The 22,236-nt window shown below is 35.6% G+C and overlaps 1 protein-coding gene and 1 long non-coding RNA gene across 2 annotated transcripts; one reads left to right on the top strand and one right to left on the bottom strand.

The window, feature by feature from the left end:
• The first annotated feature begins 3,347 nt into the window (after positions 1–3,347).
• Positions 3,348–17,148, top strand: LOC143553511 (potassium channel KAT3-like). Its single transcript, XM_077043496.1, has 13 exons — positions 3,348–3,578; positions 12,421–12,636; positions 13,022–13,183; positions 13,256–13,313; positions 13,411–13,728; positions 14,766–15,005; positions 15,104–15,202; positions 15,281–15,313; positions 15,917–16,102; positions 16,220–16,297; positions 16,444–16,510; positions 16,642–16,788; positions 16,914–17,148. Exons 1-13 carry the CDS (start codon positions 3,391–3,393, stop codon positions 17,015–17,017), a joined length of 1,896 nt encoding a protein of 631 aa, XP_076899611.1. The 5' UTR covers positions 3,348–3,390; the 3' UTR covers positions 17,018–17,148.
• LOC143553509 (uncharacterized) lies at positions 15,396–20,578 on the bottom strand. The gene is made up of 4 exons (XR_013138839.1): positions 20,459–20,578; positions 19,458–19,509; positions 19,056–19,220; positions 15,396–15,623 (listed from the first exon to the last, which is right to left on the bottom strand). It is a non-coding gene; the product is annotated as an uncharacterized LOC143553509 (long non-coding RNA).
• Between the last annotated feature and the right edge of the window lie 1,658 nt (positions 20,579–22,236).

Here is a 22,236-nt window from a genome sequence, read left to right as displayed (position 1 = left end):
GGGTTTAATTGATTGAAATGCTGAAAGTACGTGATGTCGGAGGAACTCCCTATGTCGAGGTACACCATTCTTACCTGTTGTCCTGCTACTATGATTGATATAATCATGGGGCTTTCTTGTCATCCATTCGGTGGTGCTCTTCATAAAGTGATTGGTTGGCTCACCCAATATTCTATGCTATTGTGATATCGCTTCGACCCACAATGCACTAACCCATGTATCATTCCTACTTCTCTTCCCGTTACTCGGTTTTTGAACGTTTTATTTTGTATACCCTTCAGTAGGTGCAGAGTTAGTGAACTTGGAGGGCCTCTTCTTCTGTGGCACTGGGAATTTCACATCCTCTGTGGCTAAGATCTGTGATGGTGTTTTCATCAGGTCTGCAACATAACTAGTTTTGCCATTGTTGTCGGTGTGGAGGACCACAAACGTGCCGAGGCGCTTATGTCTTGTACCCTTGGGTAGGGTTGTAACATTGGTTTACTCCAACTTGGGCTTATTTCTGGTTTGTGGTGCATTGGCTTCTTCCATTGGCTTTTAGGCCTCCCACTCTTGTAATCATTTTCTATCTGGCATGCGCCCTTTCCTCTTAGGAACGTTGACGTTTTGTCCTTCTAACGTGACCGGTAGGTCTTCATGGAGCTTCTCCACCAATTGGTTGTTTCTTACCCCGTGACAGAAGGCGTAAATTTTCACTTGGTCCTCGGCATCGCCTATCTCCATGATTTCCTTATTGAATCTTTCCATGAACTCCTCCACACTTTCCCCATTTCTTCTTTTCAGACTATGCAAAGAGGTGTGTGCTTTTTCACTTTTCCTTCGCTGGCTAAAACTTTTTAAGAATACCTTTTGCAATCCTCAAAGCAATGTAAAGTGCCTACCTGTAGCTTGTCGAACTACTTTTAGGCTGCCCCGGTTAACGTTTGGGTAAACATGTAACACCACCCACGTGTCAACCATCTTTCTATTTAGGTCATCCCAATGAACGAGAACAAATGGTCATCTAGGTCACCCATACCATCATATATGTTGATGGTGGATGGCATTTTCATCTTGACTGGTAGTTTTGCCTCTATGATTATTTTGGAAAACTTGGATTATGTGTAAGCCGAAGATGATTTGTATGGTGTGGTTAGGTCCAATGATTATATGGTTGTTTCTACATCAACCATTGATGTTTCTATATTTTGAGTTCTTTGGATGATTGTCGAAGGTGGGGTGAAAGGTCCAAACAGGTTTTTCCCTTGAGTTAATAATGGCATGGTTGTTTATGGCCTCATGTTTTCATTCCAAACAAATGGGTGTGTTGTATGTGGTCTCAGTGGCCATTGTCCGCCGGAGTGTGTTGGGTGGAATTTTTGGAATGAGGGTTGCGATGTAGGTCTGAAGTGTGCATGATTGAAGGTGTGAAGGTCATGCTTGGTGTTGATATCGGTTTTTGTGTGCTTGTTTGTGTTGAAACCGTATTGAACATCATGTTAGTGGTAATGTTTGTGGAGATTAGATTACTAGACCTCATGTCGTTTTCTGTTGGGGTTGTATTTGCTAAACTTCTGACGGTTGCATCTTCCATCGTCGGAAACGAGTTTGTTTGCACCGATTGCATCGTTGTTTCTCTTTGTTATTTCTTGAGATTTTTCAGAAAATCTCGGTTCTTATTGTTTCTTAACAAGAAATCAGCCCCGCAACTCTTCTAGTATTTCACTTTCAGACTCAATTTATTCTTTTTCTTCCACCGGAATTTCATTGTTCTTCTCCGCCATGACGTCACTATTCGTAATTCCCTCAAAAACTCACGAAAATTTGTCGTTAAAGACTAAAATTCAACCCGGATGGCGCCAATGTTAAAGCAAATCTTGATCCTTATGATTATGGATCTTGATCCGAGTATAGAAAAAACCCTATTTTCGGGTTTTTCTGAATTTTTTTCGGGTATTTTTCGGATATATAGTTGATTTTTTAAGGGATGCACCTTTTAGGATTATTTTTCACGGTATTTTTCGCGTAATATTGGGTATAGATCGGGTATTTGAAAAACCCGATTCCGAGTATTTGTAAAACCCGGTTCGGGTTTTAGGGTATTACCGGGTACAAATCGGGTCTTGTTCCGGGTACGGGTTTTGGTACTGAAATGCATACCCTATCCGTACCCTTACGGGTAGAGTCGGGTACGGATTTGGGTATTGAAAACTCGGGTATAAAAAAATTGATTCCGGGTATTTTTATCAGGTTCGGTTTTTTTTATCCCTCTAACCCTTACTACTAAGTACTCTCTTTGTTTTTAATAAAGAGCCACCATTAAAAAAGAGAAGAAAAAAATAGTTCCAATCAGTGTTTTAAAAACCGGTTCAAACCGGCCTGTTAAACCGGATTTCACACAGTATGCCGGTATTTTGAGTCCGGTAATTTTGACCGGTTTGCTAGAACATCGTACCGGCGGTTTTTGTCTAAAATACCGGTTTTTACCGGCAAACTGGTTTTAAGCTCGAGATTTTTTTGATATTTGGCCCATATTTTTTCAATATTACTTTTAACTTAACAATTAACATTCAAACGTGTAAACTTTATGACTATTTTTTAAAATTGAGTGCTTTTACATTATTTTTTATAATATGGATTAACTTTTGGATTATTTGTTGTTATAGGAATCATTTAGTTTTGAGTTATTTTTGGATTGAAGTTACATTTATAGAAAATTATAAGGTAAAATTATTCAACCGCTTGAACCTCCCAGTATAACCCGGTTCAACCGGTTGTATCATTTTTAAGTCCAATCCGATACAAGTAAAATACCGATTTTTCAAACATCGGTTCCAATATGAAAACATATTATGCATCAACCAGACAACAAATAGAGTTTTCCTATTTTTGGATTGAAGTTATATTTATAGAAAATTATAAGGTAAATTATTCAACCGCTTGAACCTCCCAGTATAACCCGGTTCAACCGGTTGTATCATTTTTAATTCCAATCCAATACAAGTAAAACACCGATTTTTCAAACATCGGTTCCAATATGAAAACATATTATGCATCAACCACACAACAAATAGAGTTTTCCTATTTGCCTGTCATACGAGAAGTCAAATCATCCAAGGGCCAAAACAACTTGTTTGAGTCTCCAAGGAATTATATTAGTTTAATGACACATTAGCTAAACTACAAATTTAAAATTTGTAGTTACTAAAAAAAGTCAAGCCCTATTAATATTATCTTAACTACAATGAAATCATCATTTATGTTTCTTTAATCTAGGCATTATACTAAAAATAAAATAAACCAATGCCTTAATTGCTAGTATAATCCAAACCTTTAAACTAATCAATCATCAAACACAAACACAAACACAAACTTACATCTCATCTCTCTCTCTCTTTGGACTAATCGGAGATGAGAGAAATGTCATCTGAAACCAGATCCCCGGTGCCGTTATTGTACCGGAGACATTCAAGTGAGAAGATCATGAACAATCTGGCGTCGGTTTCGAGTAGTCTGTTGCCTGCATTCGGAACTGTTGTGGGTGGGGATTCACCTCCCCTTAGAAAATATGTCATTGCACCTTATGATCGCCGGTACCGGTAAGCTAGTTACAGTGTTTACATGTTGGAAAGTTTTACGTTACCCTTCAAAATGTGTGACATGTTACATATATAGATATATCAGCATAGAAACCTCCAGAACTTGTTCTTGAAACTTTTCCTTGTTTTTCCCTCTAAATTGTGTCCTATATTAGCGTTACAATATATTTTCACACCATACACATACATGTAAAGGAGTCAAATCTTTTATTTTGCTGCTATATACTGAAGATTGACTCGTTAAAGTTTCGAATAAAGCCAAGTAAGTTGATATATTTCTTGTTTAGGGAATCCCCTCTTTTAAATCCAAATTATATACTTTAATTTTCTTTTCTTTTTTTGTACTTCTCATTGCATTCGAACACCAATCCATTACCTCTCGTATCAGAACGCCTTTTGCCGACTAATTAAATCACAATCCTCATACAAACACACCAACGATTTTTCTTGATTTTCACTCCGAATTTGATTTTAGTAATTCAAACCATTAATAATTGCATGTAACTTAAACAACCAGTTACCCTCCGAATTTGATTGTCCTTGCACAGGGCAATCAACTAGCATGATCATTTGATTTCCACTTTTCATTCATGAGAATACGCGTAAGTGAAATGGAGAAATATACCTTTCTTATAAGCGAAATGAAGTTGAAAACAAACATAAATATATGATGATTATGTGAATAAGGATTATCATTATTGTTAATAATGGTGAAAACTAGAAATATCATTGATTCAACTGAATCAGTAAACGGTATGGGGTCACATTTTAGGTTATTCAGAATCCAACTTATTCTTTACAAATATGCATCCTATAGTTTTTAACATAATACTATATGAAATATGAACATGACGGAAGAAAACATGTCCTGAGGGAATTTTTTAATTATATTATCGAATGATTCAAAAGGTACAAGACAAAAAAAAAACAACCTATATAGCGAATGGATATAATTTATGTAGTTAAGGTTGTCTTAAAACTTTAATGATCAAAAAAAAAACAAACTGAAGTTAGATTGCAGGTTATTAAAAGGCTTATATTGTTAGCTTTTAAGAACTCTTTTTTTCTTTTTAAAGTTAAATTGTGATAGTTACCTAAATGAATAATCTGAATGTATTGTTTTAAGGTGGCGCATGCGTTATGGTATGCATTTTAAAAGAAAACGCGATCACGCATAGCAAAAAACATAACGGTGTCATGGACGCCACGTTTGGAAAATTAAATTAATAAAAAAGTAATTAGACTTCATCTAATACCAAATATCCAATATTTCCTTATCGAGTAATCACTAAAATTTATTTAAAAATAATCAAAATTAAAGTAATATGGCTAAGTTAAATAATATGTATATTCAACATAAATTATATATAAATTTCGTCTTCATGTATCATGGCCTTGTTAGACTTTTTGAATAATCTCCTGAATACCAAATCAGTATATATGAAGTTAAATATTATTCGTAGTTATAAATATGTTTGAGAAAATTAACAATTAATAAAGTTTTGTTTCAATATAATCATTTTGCTTTAATTATTATCTAATACAATTACCATTTGATCGGATCCTTGATTCCGGCCTGAATCGTGGTTTTAAAAAAGTTACGGAACCCAGATTGTGTCACGTTATTGTTATATATTTCCATATATTAATATTAATTAGTGATTAATGAAACAGTTGAATTATTGGTCAACGAAACTATATAAAAGGAATCCCCTCTAATTAAGTAATCATAAACAGTAGCTAACTGAAAGTCATTAACCATATGATATGACAAATATTATGATAATATATAGATGGTAAAGTGTCGGAAAAAGGAAATAGAAGGAAATTGGTGGGTCAAACAAAAAGGATGTGATGATTAACAATATTTAGGAATAGTTTTATGTATTGACCAAAAGTCAATCTTGTGCATATGTCTCGACCATGTAAAATATGACCGATCACATCCGGTCAGCTTAATGGCTTATGCAACTTCTTGCAAGACCGTAAAATGTTTATTGCTCTGTTCCATTCCACAGCAATTACAATATATAGAGACGAATCAGGTCCGCGATACCAATAAACCCTAAATACTATAACGTTATATTAACCAATAGTTTTACCAACCCGTCTTCGGGAACATATGTTAGATTACAACTTACACATGTCTATAAAATATGTCACACAACACATTTCACATGATTAAATGTAATAAACTCAATAACACTAATGACTAAACATACATATTTTACAAAAGTAAATATAAATTAGTTCAATAACACGAATGAAACGGCATGTTTAACACAAATATTGACACGATTAACTAAATAACACCCAACCAATAGGTAAAATAAATGTTACAAAAAATTACGATCCATATTTAATTATAATATACTTTGTATATATGTCAAATTATAAATCTAATTCATTTCGAGAAACGGGTTATAAACGTGTCATGTCGATCTATTAACCTATATAGAGCAATAATTTAAATGTGTTGTGTATCATAAACGGGTTGAACTTGTTTACATACATTTTTAATCACGTCATTAATGTGCCGACACGTTTATGACCCAAACCAGTCTACATCAGACACTAAACCGTTTAACTTCATGTAGAGTAAACGGGGTGAACTTGTTTGCAACTTTGCATATGCTTTGAATCGTGTCACTAATGTGTCGACCCGTTTATGACCTAAAGTTACACATAAAACACCTGTGGCGGATGTACCTTATAATCAGGGGTAGCATCCGCTACCCCTCAACTTCTAATCGGCAGCGTAAATTTTTTTGGGTTGTTTTCGTATTTTTCTACCCTTGAAAAAAATATTGTTACCCCTGGTTGTTTAAAGACCAACCAATTTAAAGATTCAAATTAAATAAAGCGCAAACAAATTTATAGTCCAAAGCAATTAAAAACAAGTAATTTTTTTTCTTTTGTTTAAACTAGAAACACTAAACAGATCAGACTCAAATATAAACAAACTCAACAAAATCATCATTTTTTAAAAGTTCAAATCAAATAAAGCACAAAGCAAATAGAAACCGTTAACCTTTTTTTTCATTTGTTTAAATGAGAAACATCAAATAGAAACAGGTTCAACATAATCATCATTTTGAGATTGAAAATTTTAAAACTGTTTTGGATATGCAAATTCAAGAACTTTAAAATAGATTTAGTGAGGTCTCAAATAGTTTGTTAGAAATTATGTCTGGTTTAAATCTTGAGATTCGTTTTCCAAGTTTGACGTATCTAAGATAGTGGCATCTTCATAAATGTATCCGAATGATTTTAGTAATGAGGAAAATGATGTATTTCGGCTGATTGTACGACCTTTTATCACACTTTAAAGGAAGATGATAATTTGCAAAATTGGGTGAAAGCTTCACCTTTCTCGTGTAATGGTGGAAACCGGAAAGCACACTACTTTTCCTTTGGTTTATCGAATATTAAAGCTAGCGTCGGTTTTACCGATTGCAACTTCAACCATTGAAATGTTTTTTTTTCTAAAATGAAGCTTATCAATATGGGTTTACGTAAGAGAATGTGTGTTGAGTATATGAGGAATGTTTTAACTTGTGTAGTCGAAAGAGACGTTCAACAAAGTAAAGAACATGATGTAATGACTCGATTTCAAACTTTTAAACCGAATAAGAGAAATTTGCACCCTATGTATCATGTTTCTATTTATGTTTCATTTACATTATATGAAATACGACAAAAAAAATTTTGAACGTTACCCCTGAAATTAATGTCTAGATCTGCCACTGTAAAACACTAAACCGTTTTTAACTTCATGAAGAGTAATTTCGCGCTAACAGTCATGTTATAATAAAAGAGAAGATTGAAGGATATAACTATTAGACAAATATATATTGAAAATATATTCTAGAAGATATATATTAAAAAAGGAATTGTAATTAGTTTATGAAGCATTCTAGTTTCCTTGTATAGGTATAATTTCTCCTCTATATATATAGAGGTTTTCTTTGTATTACAGACAGATCGATGAATTGCAATTCTATACAAATTATCATGGTATAGAGCCAAACCTCAGATCCTTTTTCCATCTCTGTTCCTTTTTTTTCCCTACCTTTTCTTTCTTTATCGGCTTCGATCGATCGGTCGATCACCCATGGGTGACAAATCCAAGCAAACAGATGGTGAGACATCCGACAATGCTAAAAGTAAACCCCTACACCAGGCTTATTCAGTTACAAATATCCAAACCAAAATCAAAACTTTAGACGGAACCACCATCACATACTCGTCTTGGACGAAACTATTTAAGTTACACGCTAAGGCTTACAAAGTTCTTCAACACATTGAGAATGTCGAAGCTCCGGATCCCACATCCGACACATATGAAGAATGGTCCGAACTAGATTCGTTGGTTCTCCAATGGATCTATAACACGATCACAGAAAAAATCCTTAACCGGATATTAGAAGCCAACACCACTGCTCGGGCCGTGTGGGTCAAACTTTAAAGTATCTACTTGAATAATAAACGTGCACGGGCCGCCGCACTTGAACAACAATTTACCAATCTTCAGTTAACCGCATGCTCGTCAATGGAGGACTATTGCCAAAAACTGAAGGACTTGGCTGATCAACTCGGAGACGTTGATCAACCGGTAAGTGAGCCTCGTCTCGTCACACAACTTGTCAACGGTTTACCTCGTGAATACGAGGTTGTAGCAGCCATTATTAACCAGTCCACGCCATCTTGGGATGAAGCTCTCACGCAACTCGATGTTGAACAAAAACGACAAGCAGCCCGTCAACGGTATCAATCAGCCCTCATGGCAACTGGAAATCACATGCAACCAGGGACCCATCAAGGTACTAATCCACGTTTTTATTCTAATAATAATAATGCGGGTCGAGGCGGTCGTGGATACAATTCATACCAAGGCCGTGGCCGAAATCAAAGGGGTCGTGGTCGTTGCTACTCGGGAAATCAAAGTCATTACCACCCACACGGAACCGGGAATTCCCAATCATCAGGTAATCAAATCTGGTCCAATCATGGTTGGCCCAACAATGGCTACAATCCACCTCCTAGCCCATACCCTACACAACCGGTTCATACTTATCAGTGGAATAACAATCAACAATGGTCCAACTATCCCAAGTCCACCAACCAGCGTGCTCCACAGATGGGTACAGCAGGCCGCCTTCCGCTCCAACCCAGCAACCAGTGAACCAGTTCAACCCATCGACCACTTCCAATACTGGCCCAAACCCAGGTCCAAACTTTGAATTTGTAGGTTTTTCAGAATCTAATGCAACCGATCTTGCTCAAGCAATGGGACAAGTCAATATGGGTCAACAATATTACAACTCATCGGATCCTTGGTATATGGACTCAGGTGCCTCATCCCATCTCACATCGGACCAGGTAAAATCTCTTCTCACGTGTCTAATTTATCTGTAAATTCTATATTCGTTGGTAATGGTAATCCCGTTCCCATTTACGGATCCGGTAACACCCTTTTTCCCATACAAAACCAAACCTACAAATTAAATAATATTTTGTACACCCCTCATATTATCAAAAACCTTATTTCTGTCCGTAAATTTAATATCGATAATTGGACCTCTATGGAATTTGACCCTTTCGGTTTTACTGTGAAGGATTTCAAGACTGAGGCTCGACTTTCCCGCCACGATAGCACGAGGGAACTTTATCCATTCACTGAACCAGTCATTCCATCCGCCTTCATCAACACCAACGCTCATCAATGGCACAATCGCCTAGGTCACCCGGGCGATCCCATATTATCTTTATTACGTTCTAGTTTATCTATTTCTTGTAATAAATAACTGCATTTACCTTTATGTCATTCTTGTCAAATTTCAAAACATAAACGTTTACCATTCTATGAATCCAATTCTATTACTTTTGCTCCGTTTGATATAGTACATTGTGATTTATGGACCTCACCAATAATAAGTCGGGCTGGCTATAAATATTATATGGTTCTAATTGATAATTTTTCTCACTTTGTATGGATTTATCCATTAAAATTCAAATCAGAATCTTTCACAAATTTCACCAAATTCCACCAGTTTATTCACACCCAATTCAATATTAAAATAAGAAGTTTCCAATGTGACCTTGGTGGTGAATTTGATAATAACGACTTTAAACAGTTTGCCCACACCCATGGCCTTACCTTTCTTTTTTCTTGCCCTTAAACATCCCAACAAAATGGTCATGCTGAACGCATGATTCGTCGATTAAATGACATTGTCCGTACTTTACTTAACCATGCTCGTTTACCGCCCGTTTTTTGGGTCGAAGCCCTTCATACCGCCTCCTATCTTCACAATATTTTGCCTACTAAACGTTTAAATTTCTCCACCCCACATTTCACCTTATATCGTCGTCACCCTACATATGATCATCTTCGTGTCTTCGGATGCGTCTGCTACCCGAATACAACCGTTACAAACCCACACAAATTCCATCCTCGATCAATCAAATGCATCTTCCTTGGTTACCCCGCCGATCATCGAGGGTATCGGTGCTTTGATCCCATCACTGGTAAAACACACATCTCCCGCCATGTCGTCTTTGACGAACACTCATTTTCAACATCGGAGCCTCTTATTCCTAACAACTATAATTTCTTAGACGACCCGGTACCTACCCAAACAATGTCCAATTTAGCATTCCCTACCCCGCCTACTGTTCCATTTTCTTCCAGCCCACCTACTTCACCTCCATCCGTTCCCCAACAGTTACCCCATACCAATACCCAACCAACTCAAACCCCACCTGCCCAATCTTCAACCACTGCTCCTACACAATCCAACATCTCGTCCCAACCCTCCGATGATAATTCTGTTCACCCCATGACCACACGAGCCAGTGTCGGTATCACCAAACCTGTCACCCGACTTAACCTACACACCACTCTCACACCGCCTATATCTCCCATACCCAAGACATACCAAATCGCTCGATCGGATCCTAATTGGCGTGACGCTATGATCAACGAATTTCAGGCTTTACAGGTTAATGATACGTGGGAACTGGTTCCACCTCCGGTTAATTATCCTATTATACGTTGCATATGGTTGTTTCGCCACAAGTTTAAGTCTGATGGGTCTGTTGACCGATATAAGGCTCGATTGGTAGTTAATGGTAAATCTCAGACAGTGGGGGTTGATTGTGATGACACCTTCAGCCCCGTGGTTAAACCGGCAACGATTCGCACAGTTTTAACCTTGGCGGTGTCAAGATCATGGGAAATTCATCAATTAGACGTTAAAAATGCGTTTTTACATGGAGATTTACAAAAAACTGTATTCATGCATCAACCTCCGGGTTTTGTGGACAACAACCACCCTAATCATGTATGCCGGTTGAAAAAATCGTTATATGGCCTCAAACAAGCGCCACGAGCATGGTACAATCGGTTTTCGACATTTATTATGGCTCACGGGTTTCGCCGAAGCACATGTGATCAGTCTCTATTTGTTTATAATCATGGTCCGAATCAGGCATATTTGCTATTATATGTAGATGATATTGTTTTGACTGCTTCGAATACGCAACTCCTGCATTCTATTATCGCTACCCTCTCGTAGGAGTTTGCCATGACCGATCTTGGACTCCTACATCATTTTCTTGGGGTTACGGTCACAAGGGATCAACATGGTCTTTTTTTATCTCAGGCAACCTATACTCGGGATATTATCGAGCGAGCAAGATTGTCCAATTGTAAGCCATGTGCCACCCCGGTCGACACTATGGCAAAACTCAGCGCTTCTGATGGTGACTTACTTCCCGATGGCACATTATATCGCGCTTTAGCCGGAGCCTTGCAGTACCTCACATTTACAAGACCGGATATAACTTATGCAGTTCAACAAGTTTGCCTCTTCATGCATGCTCCTCGTGATTCTCATTTTAGTTTCATGAAGCGTATTATCAGGTATCTTAGTTGTACTATAGGTCACGGTTTACGTATTGTTCCATCTCCGGTTTGCTCTCTTATGGCATACTCCGATGCTGACTGGGGTGGGTGCCCAGACTCTCGACGATCCACTCCACCTCAGGTTATTGCGTTTATTTGGGTGACAATTTGATCTCTCGGTCTTCTAAACGCCAAGCTACCATTTCCCGATCTAGTGCAGAGGCGGAATACCGCGGGTTTGCTAATGCCGTTGCCGAGACTACCTGGCTTCGTAACTTATTGTTTGAACTTAATGTTCCGCTATCTCGGGCAACTATAGTCTACTGCGACAACGTCTCGGCTGTGTATCTGTCTCAAAATCCTGTTCAACATCAGCGTACCAAGCATGTTGAGATTGATATACATTTTGTTCGGGAAAAGGTTCGCCTTGGGCACGTTCGTGTTCTCCATGTCCCGTCTTCTTCTCAGTACGTTGATATTTTCACAAAAGGGCTCCCGCGCCAATTATTCCAAGAATTCAGACATAGTTTGAACGTTCGGTCGACACAAGCTCAAACTACGGGGGAATATTAGACGATATATATTGAAAATATATTCTAGAAGATATATATTGAAAAAGGAATTGTAATTAGTTTATGAAACATTCTAGTTTCCTTGTATATGTATAATTTCTCCTCTATATATATAGAGGTTTTCTTTGTATTAAAGACAGATCGATGAATTGCAATTCTATACAAATTATCAATAACTTGTCTAAGTGTTGGTCATATTTTGAACCAAGAATTGATTATCAAAAATGCTTTGAACCAATAACAGAACCGAGCATAGTTGTTTGGTCATGCTTGGTTCTGCAGGTTAAGAAGGAGTTTTGCACACACCTATGTACGAGTCTTCTTGAACTAGGTTTTCATGATCTGGTAAAAACGAATGCAGGTGGTGGCAATCATTTCTAGTATTATTGGTTATATACTCAGCATGGTCATCCCCCTTTGAGCTAGCTTTCAAGAAAGTGGCTACAGGATCTCTCCTCTATGTCGATTTGATTGTCGACTTCTTTTTTGCAGCTGACATCATCATAACTTTCTTCGTCGCATATTTGGATAAATCAACGTATTTGCTTGTTGATGAGCATAAGAAGATAGCCACAAGGTATCCTAAACTAGTCATATCATTCTTAGTACATGCCATTTACTTATAAACGAGTTAGCATGTGTAGTGTTTTATAAGTCAACTTAGAAACATGAGGTCTAATTCAACGTATACAGCCTCTTAAATCTTAATTCAATGTATACAGCCTCTTAGAAACATGAGGTCTAATTCACCTTACTAATGTAATAAAAGATGAACCTATTTTGATGTTTGTTTATAAAACAACCACATGTAGGTCGATACCCGTTTTCAACCGAACCAGTTTGATGCTTTTTCCAAAATAGCCTTTTGATCTGACCCGTTTTGACATGTTATCGACCTGCTCGTTTAGTCGGGCTTAGTAATAATAATTTTTCTGTACTCAAAATTAACGCTATAATGTCAGATACGTCACACATATGATGTTCCCTATGGACGTGGCATCTACGCTGCCATTTCAAACAATATACCGAGTACTTACAGGGAAGCTGCACCGCGGCCAGGTTTTTGGGTTCCTCAATCTGTTAAGATTGTGGCGGTTAAGGCGTGTTAGTGAGCTCTTCTCAAGGTACCAACCAAAACATGCTTTCTTTTTGTTCTAATCAGAAGTCCATGTTACAAGCATTTGTTTACTGAACAGGCTAGAGAAAGATACTCGCTTTAGCTACTTCATGACAAGAACCATCAAACTAATATGTGTTAGTACCACTTTTACTTGACCTATAACCAAATCGACCCAATTATGATTAAACAGGTCTAAATGTTCGACTAACTTAATGATTCGGATTATCACAGGTAACACTTTTTGCGGTGCACTCAGCGGGATGCTTTTACTACTGGATAGCCACTCATCATAAGATCTCACAAGATACATGGATCGGATCCATTATTAACAACTTTGAGGATAGAAGCATTTGGCTTGGATACACGTATTCCATGTATTGGTCAATTGTGACCCTTACAACAGTCGGTTATGGAGACTTGCATGCAGTAAATACGGGGGAGAAAGTGTTCAATATCTTCTATATGTTGTTCAACATCGGCCTCACTTCTTATCTTATTGGAAACATGACCAATCTCATCGTCCATAGTGCTGTCAGAACATTTGTCATGGTAAGCTTTAGGGGTCTGCATGGGTCAATTTGGGTTCGTTTTAAGTTCAAACCGAACCGAAAAACGAAAATACAGTGTTTTAGGTTTTTGAAAATCATTCTGTTTTGGTTTTTTCGGTTTTGCCATTTGGGCTTCAATTTTTTGGGGGAAACAAATTGGCCCAAAATAATGAATTTTGGTTTAAATCTTTTTGTTAACTAATAATTAACTGATTATTGTACATATGGGCTATAATATTCAGGTAACACCACCATTTATTAAGTACACATAAATTGCATTAACTCAAAATAAGAGATGAGAATCCACAAATTCGATCCGTTTTAATTACTTGCAAGTTCCTTCGGTTTGACATTTTGGATTTAGTTATATTCGGTTTGAGTTTTTGGGTTTCTAAAAAAAATAAAAGAAAATTGTCGGTTTTTGTTTGGATTTAGTTATATTCGGTTTGACTTTTTGGTATTTTCAGTTACGGGTCAGCTTTATTTTTTTATTTTGCCATTTGAACTGAAACATTTGGGTTAACAAAAAAGAAATTTGGGTCCAAAATAATGAATTTGGGCCTATATGCTTTTGTTAAATAATAGTTAATTGATTATTGTATATTTGGGCTTAAATTATTCAGGTAACACTATTTATTAAATTCTTATAAATTACATATAACTCAAATAATCCATAAATTCAGTTCGGTTTTTCGGTTTTATTTACTTGTAAAACCAAAACTAAACCGAAAGTTCGGTTTTACGAAAACATAAAACCAAATTGTTGGTTTTTGTGCGGGTTTTGTTATTTCGGTTCGGTTTTTAGGCCTTTTCGGTTACGGTTTTTTCAGTTTCATGCATACCCTAGCAACTTTTTCTAATTCTAATTGGGCTACACTGTGGTAATGCTGGCCCGTTTACTTTTAAACGGGCCAGTTATGAAGAATCCCCAACAAGTCAAATTAAGTTTGACCCGTTACTGACTCGCCCGACAAGTTTGACCTGCCCATACAGCCACATCGACTTAAGCCATCTAATCCATATTCTTATTACTAACAGAGGGATTCGATCAATGAGATTTTAAGATACGCGAGCAAAAACCGACTTCCAGAAGGATTAAAACAGCAAATGTTAGCTCACATGCAACTCAAGTTCAAGACAGCTGAGCTACAACAAGAAGAAGTTCTAGAAGACCTACCTAAGGCCATTAGATCTAGTATTGCCCAACATCTATTCCGCAAAACCGTTGATAAAACTTATCTCTTTAAAGGCATTTCAGATGACCTTAGTAGACAACTGGTACGATTCGTTTCTTGTACAGTACAACCATCAATGAACTGGACATCAATCTATTTTCTATAAGACTATAACACGTCTATTGTGGTTTCTGTTTGCAGGTTGTAGACTTGAAAGCAGAATATTTCCCACCTAAGGTTGAAGTTATATTACAGAATGAGATACCAACAGATTTCTATATTGTTGTATCTGGAGCTATGGTATATAATTATTCCTAATTCAAATTTGTACATGATGTAATGTGTATATCTGGAATTCTAATAGCTTATAAATTCCAGGAGGTGATGGTACACAAAAATGGCACGGATCAGGTATGTAGTTATCATACTATAAGCAGCATATGATAATAATAATAATAATAATAATAATAATAACCAGATGGGCATAACACAAGAAGATATAAATGGAATTAACCCTTTTCAACAAGATGATAATGTGGTGAACCTAATATATTCTTATTGAATCAAGAAACTAGCTGATCTGATGTATAACTCTTCAGTGCAAAGGTTTCAAACTTTTTACATACCTTTAAAACATAAAGATCCAATGGTTCACATTCTTCTGCAAGATTAAACGTACTTAGAAAAATGAACTCGCCTGTGTAGTGTGTACAAAACAGTTCTGCAATATAAAAACATTTTATGATTAATAGAAGTATATATGGAACGATTATGAAGATGCAAATTTATAGTTAATAAAACAAAACAGTAGAAAGTAACGACCTGGCATGGAGATATGATCATCTAAACTAAATAAACTGAAAAACTTACCAAATAATGCATATTTTATTACTTTTTCATTTATGAGAGAAACAATATTGCAGCATCATGTCTGCTGTGTGTGATGCATAACATAATAGTAGAAAAAGATAAAAACTGATAAACATATGAATTTGATCCTTCTTTATGTTTCAGTCCTTGATAAGACTAGGGCCAATGGATATGTTTGGGGAGATTGGGGTATTTTTCAACATCCCCCAGCCTTTCACAGTGAGAAGCAAGAAACTCTCTCAGGTTGTCCGAATTAGTCATCATCGTTTTAAGCAACTGGTGGAGTCGCTTGATGATGATAAAAAGCAAATAATGAAAAACTTCACACAGGTTGTGAACTAGCACTTGTTAAGATACATCTCTAGATTGAAACTATAAAACTATTAATGAATCTGAACAACTTAAAATGAACAAAACACTTTTTAAACCGGATATGTTTATTATCAGTATCTTAAGGACTTAAAGAAGGAGGTGCAAGATGAGATGCCATTCTTGACAGAGCTTCTATTGGACTTGAACATGGAGGTAATTCAGTATGTCAGTGTTTATCACAGTTGATACCTATTTTAGTTCACAGTGCAATTAAGTGTAGTAAATGGGTTATTAGACACAAAGAGAAATATATTGCATGTGCAAGAAAGCTAACATTTCTCTCTATATCATCCTTGCAGCAAACCACACAAGTTAACGAATCTGAAAACCGGGAAACATCAAATTATGGTCGAGAGGATAGAGAAGGTTAGTGATATTTAATTAAGTTCACAAATAAAGAAGTATCAGAATGAAGATTTTATAGTTATATTACCTTTCTTTTCATTTCCCAGTAGACTTATTAATCTTATAAAACTAAATACTACATAAATTTTCAGGAACACCCACTTCTGTGCTCAAAAACACATTCCAAATGAGGGTGGTAATTCATAGTCATCATCCACACGAGAAAACGACAGACAGCAAAAGGGCAGGAAAGCTTGTCCACCTGCCAGACTCAGTAGAGGACCTTCTGAATTTAGCAGGTAAGAAATCCAGCTGCAAACTGTATATTTTGAGCTGGAAGACTTTTTAAAGGGAACATGATGGATTTCCATTTTGTAAAAGATATTTTTTTTCAGTCTTATAATGTGGTTATGTTGTCATGCAGAGAAGAAGTTTGGGAAAAGGGGAACCACAATTCTCATGGCTGATGGGACTCAGGTGGAAGATCTTAATGCTTTAAGAGAGAATGACCACCTGTTTATATCTTGAATACGTGACAAATATAAAATCCAAATGTTTTTCGGGATAAAGAAGTTGCTTTTAACTTCTATAATGTAACACCCACAAAGTGTAAAATTTTCTTATGAAAATTTGAAATATTGGTGTGAATTGTTATAAAATTCACTCTCTATATTGTGAAGATAAAAGAGATCATTTCTATTTATATTACTATGTGATACAATGTACAAGTATATACAGACAGATAAACAAGAACCCTAACGAGCTAAGCTAACGGGCTTAAGACGACAACCCTAATAAATGTATTCTAACATATATTAGTATGTTGTGGTTTTTTACATATTTCCAAGTTAGAAATAAAAAGTCAAATGAGGGCTAAAATGAAGAAAATTTCAAATTAGTGAAAAAACAAAAAGAACAAAGTTGAGGGTCCAAAAGTTTTAAGTGGCTAAAGTATTATAAACTTTGCACAAAAGTGTGTTTGAAACTGATACTAAAGGAGTCTCGTGTTTTAATCATTATTTGGAAGTGTTCAAGAGGTTTAGAGAGCATCAAAGCAAGATATATTCAATTCTTTAAAGTGTTTTTGTATAAAAGTGATTACTAACCCCAAAGGGTAATTTCAATGTTAAGACTTAAAGTAACACTTTCAATAGCTTAGAATAGATGTTTGTAAGGTTTAATACTTGCTAGATTAGTTTAATTTGATATTTTGTAGGGATTGGTTATTGGTTCATGCCATAATGTTCAGACCAGACCTACAATGAGTTTTCATTGTAAATTGTGTTTTGAATCCTAATTCTTGGTTAAAATGAATATTAATAACCAATGAAATTGTTTTCGGATGATAATATAGTAATAGAATACTTAACAGTGGCTTGTCAAGAAATTGACAATTTATGGCCAAAAAAGACCCAAAGGGTGAAACTTGTGAAACTGTTGACCAACTTGGTCAAAGACTGTTCAACATGTTTAAAATACTTCCACACGTATACAAAGATCTATATTTTCTTGTGAAAAGTGGTAAACTCAATTCTGATTATTTTAGTAACAAACAAGTTGGGTTGACAAATGATGATTTTATAAGATTTAAGTACAACTCACAAAAGGTGGTACAAAATGGCTAAATGGATCTTATATGAAATATAACTTAAAGTTTTGGGTTTGGTCACGGAAGGTAGAAACTGTTCATAAGACCCTATTTGACAATTAGAGCATATATAACGGCGTAGATTAGGTGTGAAAATTGAAAACATGATTATACTAGAAACAGAGAAGAAACCGTGTGGCCAAGGTAAGTGAACGGACAATACAAACGGGATATACAAGATGTATGATTTTATATCATGTTTTGCAAGTAATTGGTTTTATGATAATCTCATTTATATGTATCAAGTATGATCATGCTAATTATAAGTAATTATGTTCCTGTTGTACATGCTAAAATATCCTAATTAAGTTATTTATATGTTTTGTATGAAATTGAAAGTACACCTCCAGAGGCAATTGCATATGGGATATTTTCCTAAATGGTTGAGTTGGGATTTTAGTCCCTAAGAGGTGATACGGCTTTCAAATAAAATTCCCATGAAGAAACACAATTGGGATGTTGAACTTCCTAAACGGAAACATTTTTGGACAATAAAGTTGCTAAGTGGAAAGTTGGGCTGAGAGTAAATTCCTTAAAATGAGATGTGGAAGCCTTTGAATGGTTCTATGTCAGAAATGATAATTCCCCAAGTTGTTATAATGTGCGTATATACAAGCCTGTGTGCTCGCACGAACACGTTTGACTTTTCAATTTTGGGAAGATAATTTCTTGGGCTTAGTTGTACTAAATTACTGTTGTAAAAAGATGCTATAGTCCAAAATTCAAATTTATATGTTAAAAACATGGTTTGAAATTTCGGTGATGCATATAAGACCAAATATATACCGAATGTTGTGTGCAACTATGTATGCAGAATGTAAGATCAAATGACTACATGATACAGTGAGCCTTAAACACATTTTTACAGATTTTATTTTCATGAAAGATTAAAAGAAGTTTTCAGAGAAAATGGTTTACCAGAACTTTAGCTATTCTCTCCTGTTGTTCAGCATGTCTAAAACAGAGTAAGCTGCTTTCTGGAAAAGCTCTTTCTCTTCCTCTAAGGTTCTTTTTCTCTCAAGAGCTGACTCATTGCATTTCTCTATGTCTTCTGTTACTCCACTCGAGCTTTGGTCAATTTCACTGTGAATAAATGAAACACGTACAAAGGCCATGAAAAAACACATGTTTTCAAGATTGAATATAATCATGCACATATACACAAAAGAACCTAAAAATGAGACATATTAGTAAGCACTAAGTGTGATTTGTGAACACGTAACCAGATTTTAAGAAATCGTCATTCTTGGTAAGAAGCATTTTACATCATAGACCATTAATACAGCGTTACTATTCGTTTCCTAACTATGTACTGCTCACCTAACCATCTTAAGCATGTTCTCCATTCCCGCTTGCACTTGCTGCGAAAGCTCTGCAATTACACAAGAATGTCCAGTTCTTAATTGAGATGGAAACAAGTTCATTCACATTAGCAGAAAGAAACAATCCACATTGCATTAATTAATATGTAACAATCAAATTTATGGCTCTCTAACAATGAAGTTCTTGTTAAAAATCGTATAGGAGCTTGTCATCCATCATAAAACGATGGTGACCTTACTTCATTATGCTTTTCCTAACTTTGTATTGTTGATAGCAATTTGTTATATTGTTAATTGGTTTACTCTATCCTTTTGTTTTCTTCAACTTATAAGTGAATAGCAGTGTCTAATTTCATGGTAGCTAAAGGAAAGAGGTGAGCCAGTATAGTTATAAACCATACATATCACAAGTTGAAGAAAACAAAAGGAAATTATACAGCAAATCACATTCATAAATTTGTATCTGTTAAATCATAAGTTGAAGAAAACAAAACTCTAGAGTAAAGTAGAACATTAACATAACAACCAATTGATATCAGGAGTACAAAGTTAGGTAAATCATAATAGAATAAGTTCACCGTCAATTTATAATGGATGTTAAGCTCCTATCCGGTTAATATGTTTAACTAAACTAGCGTAATTAAATATAAAGGCACTCAAGTATACAGATCTAAGAATAGGGATGACCATTCAGAGATCAACAAACTGATAACACACATACTCCTATTTCGAGAAACATAAGGTTGCAATGCATTCAATTCCACAAGTAGATGAGACAAAAGTGCAGAAAGCAGTGCAAACGGTTTTAATTAATTAATTAATAGTCCAGTCAGTGCATCATTTAAGTAGCACTCGGTGAGTCTGATGATAGCAAGGAGTGTATGTATCACTTATGAGTTAGCCCTAACTAACATAGCAGTAATGGCTTCCTTCATACTTGAATTGATAACTATAATTGATTCCGCTAGGGCAACTAATAATTAAAATGAGTTGAGGTACCGTAGATGACGGAGGAGAGAGGAGAGTGGCTGTCGGAAATCGGAAGAAGCTGAGAGTTATCGGAAGACGCCATTGCTTTCCAACAACAAAATATCCTCCTGCTTTTGCCCTTCAACAGATGGGTTGTTAAAAATATCGGAATTCGTATTCAAAATACAAAACTCTTAATACTTTTTAATTATTAAAATAACATATATTATTAATAAATTTTGGATAATTTTTAATATTACATATAATTTTCCAGATATTTTGGAATTTCGGATAGTTTTTCAGATATTTTATATAATTTTTTGGATATTCGGATATCTGATGTACTTTTTAAAGTAGTTCTTTAAATTATTTTACGATTATTATTTTTCAAATATTTTGAATATCCGGTTCACTATCCGATCGCCGAACTTCGGATATCCGAAATTTCGGATTCGGTTACAGATAGTGAAATCCGTTATCCGAAAGTCCGGATATCTGACTTTGAACACCCCTAGTGAAGAGTAAACCAAGTACGAATGTGAGGCTTGAGGAGTGTCGAGAAACCTTAGAGAATAAAGATTTAAGGATTAGTCACTCTAAGAATGAATACATTTACTGTGACTTCAATGGTGCAAAGGATGATAAGAAAGACCATATCACCATAGAAGGCCAAGTGGTTCCACAAAGTTTAAGTATATAGGATCTTTTGTATAGAGTGACGGGGTAATAGACGGTGGCATAGCCCACCGTGCTCATGTTGGCTGGTGTTGTGGATGGCAGCCATAGAGCTATTTTGCGACATACGGTTACCAACTAAATTAAATGGGATTTTTTTAACGTTGCAGTTCGACCAAGTATGTTATAAACGGCTTATTTGGGGGGGGGGGGGGGTACCCAAAGGTGTAAGTTGGAGGTAGTTAGGGGTGGCAAATGGGTTGGGTTGTGTCGAAACGGGTTAGGATCGAAATGGGTCATCTAAAAAATGGGTTGTTTTGTTTCGGGTCAGAACGGGTCCGGGTTGGAACGGGACAAAATGGGTTTCAGGTCGGTTTTTTTTGTTGAACGAGGACAACAGACGCAACATTTTAGTTTTTATACTTTTTTTTTGTTTTATATTTTTAGTTATGATTTTATAAAAAAAAAATTGAATTTTCGTTTGAGGGTTTTTATTAAGATAAAAAAACCCCACAAAAAATTTAAAAAAAAAAAACCCTTAAAAAAGTCATAATTCAAAATATAAATTAAAAACGAAAAAAGTAAAAAAAAAACAAAAAAAACACTAAAATGTTGTCGCACCCCCACTTAGGGCCTAGGCGTGTGACCAATAGTTGGTACCGGTTTTGTAAATATATCAGAGTTTATTTTAGCGGAAGATTTTTTTTATTATTTAAAATAAAATATTTATATATTTTGAAACCATTACAAATAAAATATTAATTTTTTTTATTTGGAAAGCTTCTCGGGTAATAAATACCCGAGTATTTGTTTTAATAAATCTTGTTTAATTTTGCGTGTTATTTTATTAATTTAAACGTCGAGCCATCTATACCTTGCGAACATCCACTTCATGAATGGCTCTAATCCTTGATACTGTATTGTTAGTGCACGGTTTTGCGTCTAGTTCGCAAATGTTTTCGTTTAATATTTAATGTAATAATTAGTTTAATTATTGTCTAGTTCGCTATATGTATGGTCTAGTTAGCTGGGGGATGTTAGCGAACTAAGACTTAAGCTTATTCCCTCCTGATTCGTTAGGGGATGTTAACGAATCAGGGGGTGTTTCGTTATTTAAGTGTATGTAACGAAGT

The sequence above is a fragment of the Bidens hawaiensis genome, unplaced genomic scaffold, assembly GCF_021521415.1.
Source record: "Bidens hawaiensis isolate Kalapana, Puna unplaced genomic scaffold, B.hawaiensis_p1.1 tig00017254_1, whole genome shotgun sequence".
Classification (NCBI taxonomy): domain Eukaryota; kingdom Viridiplantae; phylum Streptophyta; class Magnoliopsida; order Asterales; family Asteraceae; genus Bidens; species Bidens hawaiensis.
This window is presented reverse-complemented; position numbering and strand designations above follow the sequence as displayed.

Coding starts and splice junctions, on each gene's coding strand:
- LOC143553511 (XM_077043496.1), top strand. CDS start 3,391: ATGAGAGAAATGTCATCTGAAACCAGATCCCCGGTGCCGTTATTGTAC. Junction 12,637..13,021: donor CATAAGAAGATAGCCACAAG/GTATCCTAAACT, acceptor CTATAATGTCAG/ATACGTCACACATATGATGT. Junction 15,203..15,280: donor TTGTTGTATCTGGAGCTATG/GTATATAATTAT, acceptor TATAAATTCCAG/GAGGTGATGGTACACAAAAA.